We start from the raw sequence: 12,932 nt of genomic DNA, 5'->3' as shown, positions 1-12,932 counted from the left end.
ACTGCAGTTTCTGGAGCTAAAAACACTCTGGTGAAGAGGGAAGATATCATGATGTGAACCAGATCTCAATTTTAGGGCTCGCTCGCTCGTATAACATGGCCGAGTGCTCTCCGATGTTTTATCGCATAGCACTCAGCTCAATGTTATACTACAGAGCAGTGCCAACTAGTGTTTATTTTATCATGCAGAGGGGAAGGCATAGATAGATGGAATGCTAAAGCTGCAGCTGCTACTGGAGGATGGGGGAAAGGAGGACAATGCTGCTGCTAAGTGGGGGTGGGCTGGGAAGAGAGGACATTTCTGCCGCTAATAGGGAATGGGTGGGAAGAGTGACAGTTTTGCTAGCAGTGAGGGAGAGGTAGAAAGGGCGATGCTGCTGTCAGTGGGTGAAAGATGGGAAGGGGGATAATGTAGCTGTCTGTAAAGGACAGGTCAGAAAAGGAACAACGTTGTTGTCAGTGGGGGAGGGAATAGTGCAGCTGTCAGTAGAGACGGGAAAATGTCAGTGAGGAAGATGTGGGAAGGACAATGCAGCTGTTAGGGAACTATGCAGAAGTGGTGCTAAGCTGTGGTGTATGTTTAGCGATTTCAGAGAGGTATTTTTTGCAGCACTGTGGTATTTGGTATATCTGGGTAATGTATTGTGTGTTCTGCATTGCTAAGGAGGTATTTCTGCTCCACTGTGCTGTTTTGTGGTGCTTGGGAGGTATTTCATGCCACTCTGTTGAGTTGCTGGGGAAGTGTTTGGCCTTGCTAGGGCGATATTTTGCACTGCTGTGTGGTATTTGTGGCTTCTTGGGTGTGATGTGCTGCACCGTGGTGTTTGTGGCTTCTTGGGGGTGATGTGTTGCACCGTGGTATTTGTGGCTTCTTGGGGGTGATGTGCTGCACCGTGGTGTTTGTGGCTTATTGGGGGTGATGTGCTGCACTGTGGTATTTGTGGCTTCTTGGGTGTAATGTGCTGCACTGTGGTATTTGTGGCTTCTTGGGGGTGATGTGCTGCACCGTGGTATTTGTGGCTTCTTGGGGGTGATGTGCTGCACTGTGGTATTTGTGGCTTCTTGGGGGTGATGTGCTGCACCGTGGTATTTGTGGCTTCTTGGGGGGGTGATGTGCCGCACCGTGGTATTTGTGGCTTCTTGGGAGTGATGTGCTGCACCGTGGTATTTGTGGCTTCTTGGGGGTGATGTGCCGCACCGTGGTATTTGTGGCTTCTTGGGGGTGATGTGCTGCACCGTGGTATTTGTGGCTTCTTGGGGGTGATGTGCTGCACTGTGGTATTTGTGGCTTCGTGGGGGTGATGTGCTGCACTGTGGTATTTGTGGCTTCGTGGGGGTGATGTGTTGCACTGTGGGATTTGTGGCTTCTTGGGGGTGATGTGCTGCACTGTGTCATTTGTGGCTTCTTGGGGGTGATTTGCTGCACTGTGGTATTTGTGGCTTCTTGGGGGTGATGTGCCGCGCCGTGGTATTTGTGGCTTCTTGGGGGTGATGTGCCGCACCGTGGTATTTGTGGCTTCTTGGGGGTGATGTGCCGCACCGTGGTATTTGTGGCTTCTTGGGGGTGATGTGCTGCACCGTGGTATTTGTGGCTTCTTGGGGGGTGATGTGCTGCACCGTGGTATTTGTGGCTTCTTGGGGGTGATGTGCTGCACTGTGGTATTTGTGGCTTCTTGGGGGTGATGTGCTGCACCGTGGGATTTGTGGCTTCTTGGGGGTGATGTGCTGCACCGTGGTATTTGTGGCTTCTTGGGGGTAATGTGCTGCACCGTGGTGTTTGTGGCTTCTTGGGGGTGATGTGCTGCACTGTGGGATTTGTGGCTTCTTGGGGGTGATGTGCTGCACCGTGGGATTTGTGGCTTTTTGGGGGTGATGTGCTGCACCGTGGTGTTTGTGGCTTCTTGGGGGTGATGTGCTGCACTGTGGTATTTGTGGCTTCTTGGGTGTAATGTGCTGCACCGTGGTATTTGTGGCTTCTTGGGGGTGATGTGCTACACTGTGGTGTTTGTAGCTTCTTGGGGGTGATGTGCTGCACTGTGGTATTTGTGGCTTCTTGGGGGTGATGTGTTGCACTGTGTCATTTGTGGCTTCTTGGGGGTGATGTGTTGCACTGTGTCATTTGTGGCTTCTTGGGGTGATGTGTTGCACTGTGGGATTTGTGGCTTCTTGGGGGTGATGTGCTGCACTGTGGTGTTTGTGGCTTCTTGGGGGTGATGTGCTGCACTGTGGTATTTGTGGCTTCTTGGGGGTGATGTGTTGCACTGTGTCATTTGTCGCTTCTTGGGGGTGATGTGTTGGACTGTGGGATTTGTGGCTTCTTGGGGGCGATGTGTTGCACTGTGGGATTTGTGGCTTCTTGGGGGTGATGTGTTGCACTGTGGGATTTGTGGCTTCTTGGGAGTGATGTGCTGCACTGTGGTGTTTGTGGCTTCTTGGGGGTGATGTGCTGCACTGTGGTATTTGTGGCTTCTTGGGGGTGGTGTGTTGCACTGTGGTATCTGTGGCTTCTTGGGGGTGATGTGCTGCACTGTGGGATTTGTGGCTTCTTGGGGGTGATGTGCTGCACCGTGGTATTTGTGGCTTCTTGGGGGTAATGTGCTGCACTGTAGGATTTGATGCTGCTGAGGGTATCATATGTGCTGTGTGGCACTATTTTGTTGGCACTGCTGAAGGTAACGCAGGGTCTGCGCAGTAGTATTTGTTTGCTGATCAGGCCCCGATATTATCATGGATTGACTGCTAAGGCCTGAGTAGAAAAAGTTTAAAGCCCAACTTTATAGTAAATCATACAAATTATATAGCTGTCAGAAGAACAATGGTTTGGCCAATAGCAATCTTTTCTGATTTTCCCATACATAGAAATTCTCAGCTCAGAGTTTCTTCTATGAGACCCCCTGCCATACTCCTGGCAGCGGTTTACCTTGAGGGCAAACACAAGTATCAGCCACTGACATTTTCCAATGTATATGGAGGCTTTAAACTGTAGATTATCAATGATATTATACACCGTCCTCTAATGTGTGCACAGTTGTCTGCTATCTTGCCTCATTCACCAGTTGTTTGTCATGAACTTTCCGCCTACCACTGATAGGCTGTGAACTAGGATGTATTTTCCCTTTTTAGCAAATAAACTTTTTTCATAGAATCATAGAATGGTAGAGTTGGAAGGGGCCTCCTGGGTCATCTGGTCCAACCCCCTGCTCAAAGCAGGATTCACTAGATCATCTCAGACAGATGTCTGTCCAGCCTCTGTTTGAAGACGTCCATTGAAGGGGAACTCACCACCTCTCGTGGCAGCCTGTTCCACTCATTAATCACCCTAACTGTCAAAAAGTTTTTTCTAATATCTAATCTGTGTCTCCTCCCATTTAGTTTCATCCCATTGCTTCTAGTCTTTCCTTGTGCAAATGAGAATAAAGATGATCCTTCTACAATGTGACAGCCCTTGACATATTTGTAGACAGCTATTAAGTCTCCTCTCAGTCTTCTTTTTTGCAAGCTAAACATTCCCAAATCCTGCAACCGTTCCTCATAGGACATGGTTTGCAGACCAGTCACCATTCTGGTCGCTCTTCTCTGAACTTGCTCCAGTTTGTCGATGTCTTTTTTAAAATGTGGTGCCCAAAACTGTACACAGTATTCCAGATGAGGTCTGACCAAAGAGGAGTAAAGACCGATAATGACTTCACGTGATCTAGACTGTATGCTTCTGTTAATACATCCCAGAATTGTATTTGCCTTTTTTGCTGCTGCATCACACTGTTGACTCATGTTCAGTCTATGATCTATTAGTATACCTAAGTCTTTTTCACATGTACTGTTGCTTAGCTCTATTCCTCCCATTCTGTATATGCTTTTTTCATTTTTATTGCCCAGATGTAGTACTTTGCATTTTTCCCTGTTAAAAACCATTCTGTTGGTTGCTGCCCACTGCTCCAGTTTATTTAGGTCTTTTTGAATCCTCTCTCTCTCTTCTCTAGTATTAGCTATCCCTCCTAGCTTTGTGTCATCAGCAAATTTAATCAGTTTACCCTCAATTCCTTCATCTAAATCATTGATAAAGATGTTGAACAATACAGGTCCCAGGACGGAGCCCTGTGGTACCCCACTTGAGACATTCATCCAGCTGGATGTGAAGCCATTTACAACCACCCTTTGAGTCCGATCACTAAGCCAGTTATGAATCCACCTAACAGTTGCCTGGTCCATTGCATACTTGGTCATTTTTTCAATAAGGATGATGTGAGATACTTTGTCAAATGCTTTGCTGAAGTCAAGATATACTATATCTACAGCATTTCCCTGATCCACCCAGTCAGTGATTCTGTCATAGAAGGAAATTAAGTTAGTCTGACATGACTTGTTAGTTACAAACCCATGCTGACTCTGGTTAATCACTTCATTCTTATCCATGTACTTACATACATGTTGTTTAATAATTTGTTCAAAGATCTTTCCTGGTATAGAAGTCAGACTCACCGGCCTATAGTTCCCTGGGTCCACCTTCTTCCCCTTTTTGAAGATAGGAACAACATTTGCTCTTCTCCAGTCTTCTGGGACTTCTCCTGTTCTCCAAGAATTTTCAAAGATTATGGAGAGTGGTTCTAAAATTTCTTCTACGATCTCCTTCAGTACTCTGGGGTGTAATTCATCTGGACCTGGAGACTTGAACTCATTTATGTTAGCTAAATATTCCCTCACAATCTTTCTGTTTACTGATAACTTGGATTCCTCTATTCCTTTAAAAGGACAGTGAAGATCAGTTGATGTTACATTTTCTTTCTGAGAGAAAACAGATGCAAAATAGGAATTAAAAAGTTCGGCCTTCTCAACATCCTCTTACCATTTCTCCATTTTCATCCTGTAAAAATCCTATAGCATCTTTGACTTTTCTTTTACTTTTGACATACCCCCAAAATCCTTTTTTATTGCTTTTGACATCTCTTGCAAGCCTTAATTCATTGTCAGCTTTAGCTAACCTGATACGTTCCCCTCAGGATCTGCAGACTGCATTATAATCTTCTTTAGATATGCCTCCCTCTTTCCATTTAATAAACATTTCTTTCTTTCTTTTTAGCATGTGTTTAAGTTCTGTGTTCATCCATCCTGGTTTCCTTAAATGCTTCCCATTCTTCCTACTTTTCGGGATTGTTAACGATTGTGCTTTGAGAATCTCATTTTTAAAAATTTCCCATCCTTCCTGGACATTTTTGTCCTTAAGGACATCCAGCCATTGGATCCCTCCTATTCTCTTTCTGAGTCTCTTAAAATCTGCCTTTCTAAAATCTAACCTTGAAGTTTGAGTCTTCACATGTCTTCCTCCTCTAGTTATCCAAAATTCTATAATAGCATGATCGCTGCCTCCTAGGGTCCCAGCCACCTTTACCTCCTCAACCATTTCCTCCCTGTTTATAAGGATTAGATCCAAAGTAGCAGATCCCCTTGTTTTCTCCCCTACCTTTTGGAAGATAAAGTTGTCAGCAAGAGAGGATAAGAATTTGCTTGACCTGTTAGTTTTACTTGAGAGAGATTCCCAACAAATGTCTGGATAGTTGAAATCTCCCATGACCACTATGTCATATTTTTTGGAGAACTTGGTCATTTGATACATAAAGAGTTCATCCATATCTTCAGCTTGCCCAGGTGGCCTGTAGTAAATGCCTACAATGGTGTCCTTTCCGTTGTTCTCTCCTTGTATTCTTACCCAAACAGTTTCCACAGAACTCCCAGTCTCTGAAGCTTCAATCTCTGTGCAGATATATGCTTTTCTAACATACAATGCGACACCTCCTCCTCGTTTATCAAGTGTGTTTCTTGCAAATAAGTTGTATCCTTTTAGCCTTTTATTCCAATCATGTGTATCGTCCCACCAAGTTTCAGTGATTCCAATGACATCATATTCCTTTTCCTGCATTAGTAGTTCCAATTCTCCTTGTTTGTTGCCCATGCTTTGTGCATTTGTATAAAAACATTTTAGTTTGTGATTGGTTTCTCTTCCTCCCATATTTTTATTATTTAGATTTTTTTGTCTTTGTTCTTCTTTTCCACTTCCAGTAGCAGAGATCTCAATAGTATTTGTCAGCTGTATGGCTTTTTCTGGCCTTTTGCTTCCCTTCCCACATTGTTCTAGTTTAAAGCTCTTCTGATGAGTGTAGCAAGGCGACTTCCAAATACATGTTTTCCAGTCTTCGTAAGGTGCACCCCATCTCTAGCAAGTAGTCCATCGTATAGGTAATTCATTCCGTGATCCAGAAATCCAAATCCTTGTTGACGGCACCATCGACGTAGCCAGTTGTTCACCTGTAGAATCTTATTCCACCTCATTGTTCCATGGCCATCCACTGGGAGGATGGATGAGAAGACCACCTGCGCTCCCAATTCTTTCACTTTCTTGCCTAAGTCTTCAAAGTCACTGCAGATGGTTTCCAGGTCCTTTCTTGCGGTGTCATTTGTCCCCACATGTATTAGCAGGAATGGGTAGTGATCTGTAGGTCTGAAGAGTCTTGATATCCTGTCAGACACATCTTTAATTTTTGCTCCTGGAAGACAGCACATTTCTCTTGAGGTTATGTCTGGTCTGCAGATAGCGGCCTCTGTTCCTCTTAACAGGGAATCCCCCATGACCATCACTCTCCGTTTTTTCTTCACAACATTCTTCTTTCTCCATCCAGGAGGATTCTGAGGGCTTACAAGGTTATTCATTGCTGGCAAAGTCTTATTTTGCTGTATTTCTTCATGGTTCTCCTGCGTGAGAGCCTGGTACTGGTTCCTGAGCAGTATGGGTGCTGACTGCCTCTCGATCCTCCTGCTTCTGTGGGTCACATGCTTCCATTCCTCTGTTTCGTCAGGTGCAGTTCGAATTTCTTCTCTTTCTGAATCATGAAGAGATAATTCTGCTCTGTCTAAGAACTCTTCACCTTCCTTAATAATTTTCAAGGTAGTTAACCTCTCTTCTAGATTTCGCAACTTTTCCTCCAACAGGGACACAAGCTTGCATTTCTGGCATATGAAGTCTGGCTTTTCCACTGGCAAGTCTGTGAACATGTAGCAGGATATGCAGCTCACCAAATGGCTCCTGGACTCTTCCATGTTCTTATTGTTAATGTTCTGAAAACAGTGAAAAAAGCTTAAAAAAAAAAAAGATGTCCTCTTTTCAGCTCCAACAGCCAAAATCCAGTGTTCTTTGAGCTCGCGGAGACTCTTCACTTACCCCAAAATGCAGTGGGAATATGCAAATTATCTCCTCAGGACTCCTCCCCTGGTTTACCGATGTCCTCTTTTCAGCTCCAACAGCCAAAATCCAGTGTTCTTTGAGCTCGCGGAGACTCTTCACTTACCCCAAAATGCAGTGGGAATATGCAAATTATCTCCTCAGGACTCCTCCCCTGGTTTACCGATGTCCTCTTTTCAGCTCCAACAGCCAAAATCCAGTGTTCTTTGAGCTCGCGGAGACTCTTCACTTACCCCAAAATGCAGTGGGAATATGCAAATTATCTCCTCAGGACTCCTCCCCTGGTTTACCGATGTCCTCTTTTCAGCTCCAACAGCCAAAATCCAGTGTTCTTTGAGCTCGCGGAGACTCTTCACTTACCCCAAAATGCAGTGGGAATATGCAAATTATCTCCTCAGGACTCCTCCCCTGGTTTTGCTGACATCTAGTGTCCAAAGTGCAAACTGCATTGTTATAACAGATTTTTACATTGATGGGTATGTAAACAAAAAAGGGATCAATATTACAAAATAAATCAGTTGTGCTTTTTGTGTGACTACCACTTTTTGGTTATGTTCCAGAGTAACCGTCGTTTTACATTTTCTTTCATAAATCAATAGTAAAGAAGAAAATAAGACACTTCATAATATATCTTATAAGAGAAATCTGCTGCTTTCTCTTCCAGATCTGATCAGTCATTCTGTAAAATCTGTATTCAGTGAAGACAGATTTTCCCATTTCTAGGATTGGAGATGGTAGTTGCTGCAAGTTCTCCTGAAACGACCATTACACTATATAACTGTTGTTTTAGGAGAACTTGCAGCTGAATGTGTGTCTACCTCTAGCCCCCTCCCCTCTCCATAGAACTTTATGAGCACCATCTGTCAACTCCCATCTCTCTTATGGGAGAATCTGTATTCACTGAAGATAGAATTTACTCTAAGCTACACAGTCACATAAATGATTTGAGTGGGGAGAGGTTAACTATTCTGACAGGTTTCTTTTAGTCTTTTAGCATTTGCTGCAAATAATTATCATTGACCCATTGATGGCAGTATGTGATTCATCTGCTCCCACTTTCAGTACACCAGACCTAGTCTACACATCCTTGGTTTCCAGAGAACTTTGACTTTGTTGGACTTTCCCTTTTCTCTGTAGCTTTTTTTCCATGATATACCTCTAAGGTTGTAATATTCTGCAGGATTTTCCTTAATGCTCCCACATTCAGCTGCCACGTACCCTAAATATGTCAGAGCTGCGGAGGCTTCGTCAGCAGTTCATCAGTTACACCAAACTTCATCCCAATGAGAACTTCTCACAGCTCGCAAATATGTTTGTGCAATACCTTAACCAAAGTATCCGATGAAGAGGCGTCCTGCGGGAGCTGCTCGTGTTACAAGGTCTGCTGCTGTTTTCAGTTATTCAAGATTTTAAAAGGACAATGAGGAGTTTTCTTATTTTCAGGCTTTTAACAATAAACCTATTTCCACAATATAAATGCCAACTTTTATTTAACTGTGTGGTTGAGTTTTTCTTAAACCTGTAAATATAAATTAGTACTTGTGGTACATGTCGCAGCACACAAGAAAGTATTTATGAAGAACATTTTAGCAGAATAAGTGTCTTCTATGCGTAGTTTGAGTTTAGACACACTTTGTAATTCTTATTCAGGCTGGAATCTGGATTTATCCACAATGGTTTGCTGCATTTCCATTGCCAATTTTTCTTCTCTTACGTCTAAAGCCATGCAACTTTATAGTCTAATGCAAAACTTTTAGAAGTGTACATACGTTTTCTCTATAGAACACATGTAGAAAAACTCTGAGATGATCATAAATCACAGTTAAAAAGGTTGGCCACTATTACTTTATTGATGGCTCCATCTATAGGATACACCCTGAATCCCCATCGATAAGCGGTTACCGGAATTCCTCGAATGCTGCCAGAACACAGCAACTCCCTTAAAACTATATTGGCTGCAGCTGGGGACTGCAGATCCAAACCCTATTCTATTGAATAGGGGTTGGATCTGCAGTATCCGGTCGTGGCCACTATTGAAATGACAGAGCTACTGTGTTCCGGCATCACTCGAGAACTTGCAACTAGTGACGGTAATTAGCTGTCGCACCCCCACCAATCAGGTATTTATTGTCTATCCTAAGGATAAACCATCAATAAAAAAGCCTTTCATTTATTTTGGAGTCACCAATGTGCAGTAACAAATAGACTGTTAAATCCAAAAAGTTTACATTTTTTAATGTAGCCCAAATGTAAATATTTTTAAGCAAAAATACATGCATTTAAGTTTATGCCCTCCAAGGTGTCCATAGATTTTAACAAAGCACAGGTAGTGTGTAAAGATCCATCAGCCAGCACAGCTGATCCTATGAGAATTTATTTTGCTTTTATACAAAAACTGACTGAATCCTACAATGAACACCATGATTTTCTTTTCATAAAAAGTCTATGACATTGCTGTTCTATTTACACAGAGCATCCCAATATATAGTGACTTCACCTTGCCCCTGCCCCATGATGTGCTATGAGATTACTAATGCATTGAAGTATTAGTAAGCCATAGATTTGGATTTGGTACATGGGTTGTGCCCGTGCTATCAATTGCCTGCAAATATTAACTTGTATCATAAACACTTTTATCCAATGGGATGAACAATGCGTGTCTCTACAAAACTGAACTTGTTTCTAGACCTTCCATTAGGCCTCCTACACATGTCCTGATTTTTATAGTACTGGAAAAACCAATATCGGTGGTATCTCTGCACGTGTGCCATATGTGTGTACGTGTGTGTCGTCTGAGTGCACCATGTACTGGAAAAGAGATTACATGTAAAGTGTTAAAAATGTGCAAAGATGGAGATGGTTTAAATATGAGGTAGATGGATAAATAGATATCCGTGAGATATATAATTAGTGCCTTGTGTTTGTAGTTTACTGTACTAGCATTAATGACTACCAACATCTGGAGCATGAGTAATCCAAAGACCTCATCACCAAAGGCAACACCAGAACTATAAATGTCACCAAAATTAAACAATAGGTGCTTATCGCCACTAAAAATAAATCTTTATTAAATATTGTAAAAATTAAAAAAACAATCCTACAGAGTATAGCAATGAGAATCTCCTATATACTATTTTACTGGTAGATAGCAATGCCACATATCATACAGAGAACACAATTGGTTATTGTCAAATGACATCATTAAAGGGCATTCTCAGGATGATGCTGATTGGCCAAACTAAATACAGTTGAAACCAGAAGTTTACATACACTATATAAAAAGACACATATGCATGTTTTTCTCAATATCTGACATGAAATCAGAATAAACCTTTCCCGTTTTAGGTCAATTAGGACTGCCATCATTTTTAATATTTGTAAAATGCCAGAATAATGACAAAGAATGTTTTAAGGCATTTTATTACTTAATGCAAAGTCAAAAGTTTACGTACATTTCATTAGTATTTGGTACCATTGCCCTTAAACTGAATGACTTGGGTCAAACGTTTGGGATATCCTTCCACAAGCTTCTCACAATAGTTGGTCGGAATTTGGGCCCGTTCCTCCTGACAAAACTGGTGTAACTGATCCAGGTTTGTAGGTCGCCTTGCTCGCACCTACCTTTTCAGCTTTGCCCATAAATTTTCAATAGGATTCAGATCAGGGCTCTGTGATGGCCACTCCAAAACATTGACTTTGTTATCCTTAAGCCACTTTACCATTTTGGCAGTATGCTTCAGGTCATTGTCCATTTGGAAGACCCATTTCCCCCAAGCTTTATCTTCCTGGCTGATGTATTGAGGTGTTGCTTCAGTATTGCCACATGATCTTCTTTTCTCATGACGCCATCTATTTTGTGAAATGCACCAGTCCCTCCTGCAGCAAAACAACTCTACAACATGATGCTGCCACCCCCGTGTTTCACAGTTGGGATGGTGTTCTTAGACTTCCAAGGTTCTCCCTTTTTCCTCCAAACGTAACGATGGTCATTATGCCCAAAAAGTTCAATTTTAGTTTCATCAGGCCAAAGGACATGTTTCCAAAAATTAAGGTCTTTGTTTCTGTGTGTATTTGCAAACATTAATCTGGCTTTTTTATGTTTCTTTTGGAGTAATGGCTTCTTCCTGGCAGCGTGGCCTTTCACTGTGGATATTGACACAATCTTACCAGCTTCCCCCATCATCTTCACAGGGTCTTTTGCTTTTGTCCTTGGGTTGATATGCACATGTCGGACCAAAGCACGTTCATCTCAGGGACACCGAACCCGTCTCCTTTCTGAGCGGTATGATGGCTGGACATTCCCATCTTGTTTGTACTTGTTTATAATTGTTTAAACAGATGAACGAGGCACCTTCAGGTATCTTGAAATTGTATCCAAGGATGAGCCAGACTTGTGCAACTCCACAATTCTCTTCCTGATATCTTGGCTGATTTCTTTAGACTTTCCCATGATGATACACAAAAGCAGTGTGTTTCAGGTGTGCATTAAAATACATCCACAGGTGTGTCTCTAAGTAACTCAAATGTTGCCAAAAAAACTTCCAAACACATGACATCATTATATGGGAAGTCCAGAATTGTTTAAAGGCATAGTAATCTTAGTGTATGTAAACATTTGACTTTGCAGTAAGTAATAAAAATGCCTTAAAACATTCTCTCTCATTATTCTGGCATTTGGCAAATATTAAAAATTATGGTAATCCTAATTGACCTAAACCGGGAAAGTTTTATTCTGATTTTGTCAGATATTGAGAAAAACATGCAGATGTGTCTTTTTATATAGTGTATGTACACTTCTGGTTTCAACTGTACATACTTATCTATATATATCCACCTGTTATCTCCAGTCTCAGTAAACCCCTGATGAAACAATGGCAAAACGTGCGTTGGGGCACTTAGAACCACATCCCACATCTATTCACTTGGACATGTACTAGTGCTTCTCACTAAATTAGAATATCATCAAAATTTAATTTATTTCAGTTCTTCAATCCAAAAAGTGAAACTCATATATTATATAGAGTCATTACTGACAGAGTGATCTATTTCAAGTGTTTATTTCTGTTAATGTTGATGATTATGGCTTACAGCCAATGAAAACACACAAGTCATTATCTCAGTTGATTAGAATACTTTATAACCACAGCTTGAAAAATGTTTTTAAAATCCAAAATGTTGGCCTACTGAAATGTATGTTCAGTAAATGCATCCAATACTTGGTCAGGGCTCCTTTTGCATCAATTACTGCATCAATGCGGCGTGGAATGGAGGCGATCAGCCTGTGGCACTGCTGAGGTGTTATGGAAGCCCAGGTTGCTTTGATAGCAGCCTTCAGCTTGTCTGCATTGTTGGGTCTGGTGTCTCTCATCTTCCTCTTGACAATACCCTATAGATTCTCTATGGGGTTAAGGTCAGGTGAGTTTGCTGGCCAATCAAGCACAGTGATACTGTTGTTTTTTAAACAGGTTTTGGTACTTTTGGCAGTGTGGACAGGTGCCAAGTCCTGCTGGAGAATGAAATTTCCATTTCCAAAAAGCTTGTCAGCAGAGGGAAGCATGAAGTGCTCTAAAATTTCCTGGTAGATGGCTGCGCTGACTTTAGTCCTGATACAACACAGTGGACCTACACCAGCACGTGACATGGCTCCCCAAACCATCACTGATTGTGGAAACTTCACACTAGATCTCAAGCAGCTTGGATTG

At 42.2% G+C, this 12,932-nt stretch overlaps 1 protein-coding gene across 3 annotated transcripts in view; it reads left to right on the top strand.

Annotated features, from left to right (window-relative positions):
• The window catches only part of KTI12 (KTI12 chromatin associated homolog), an 80,158-nt gene extending 71,434 nt beyond the window's left edge, over positions 1 to 8,724 (top strand). For all 3 annotated transcript variants that reach the window (XM_073650773.1, XM_073650772.1, XM_073650774.1), the window contains exon 10: positions 8,434 to 8,724. In XM_073650773.1, the coding sequence (XP_073506874.1) occupies positions 8,434 to 8,575 (142 nt within the window). In that variant the 3' untranslated portion in view covers positions 8,576 to 8,724. The remainder of the gene's footprint in view (positions 1 to 8,433) is intronic.
• Positions 8,725 to 12,932: the final 4,208 nt, after the last annotated feature.

The sequence above is a fragment of the Phyllobates terribilis genome, unplaced genomic scaffold (genome assembly GCF_046119375.1).
Source record: "Phyllobates terribilis strain yellow unplaced genomic scaffold, ASM4611937v1 Scaffold_11__3_contigs__length_659146591, whole genome shotgun sequence".
Classification (NCBI taxonomy): Eukaryota; Metazoa; Chordata; class Amphibia; order Anura; family Dendrobatidae; genus Phyllobates; species Phyllobates terribilis.
This window is presented reverse-complemented; position numbering and strand designations above follow the sequence as displayed.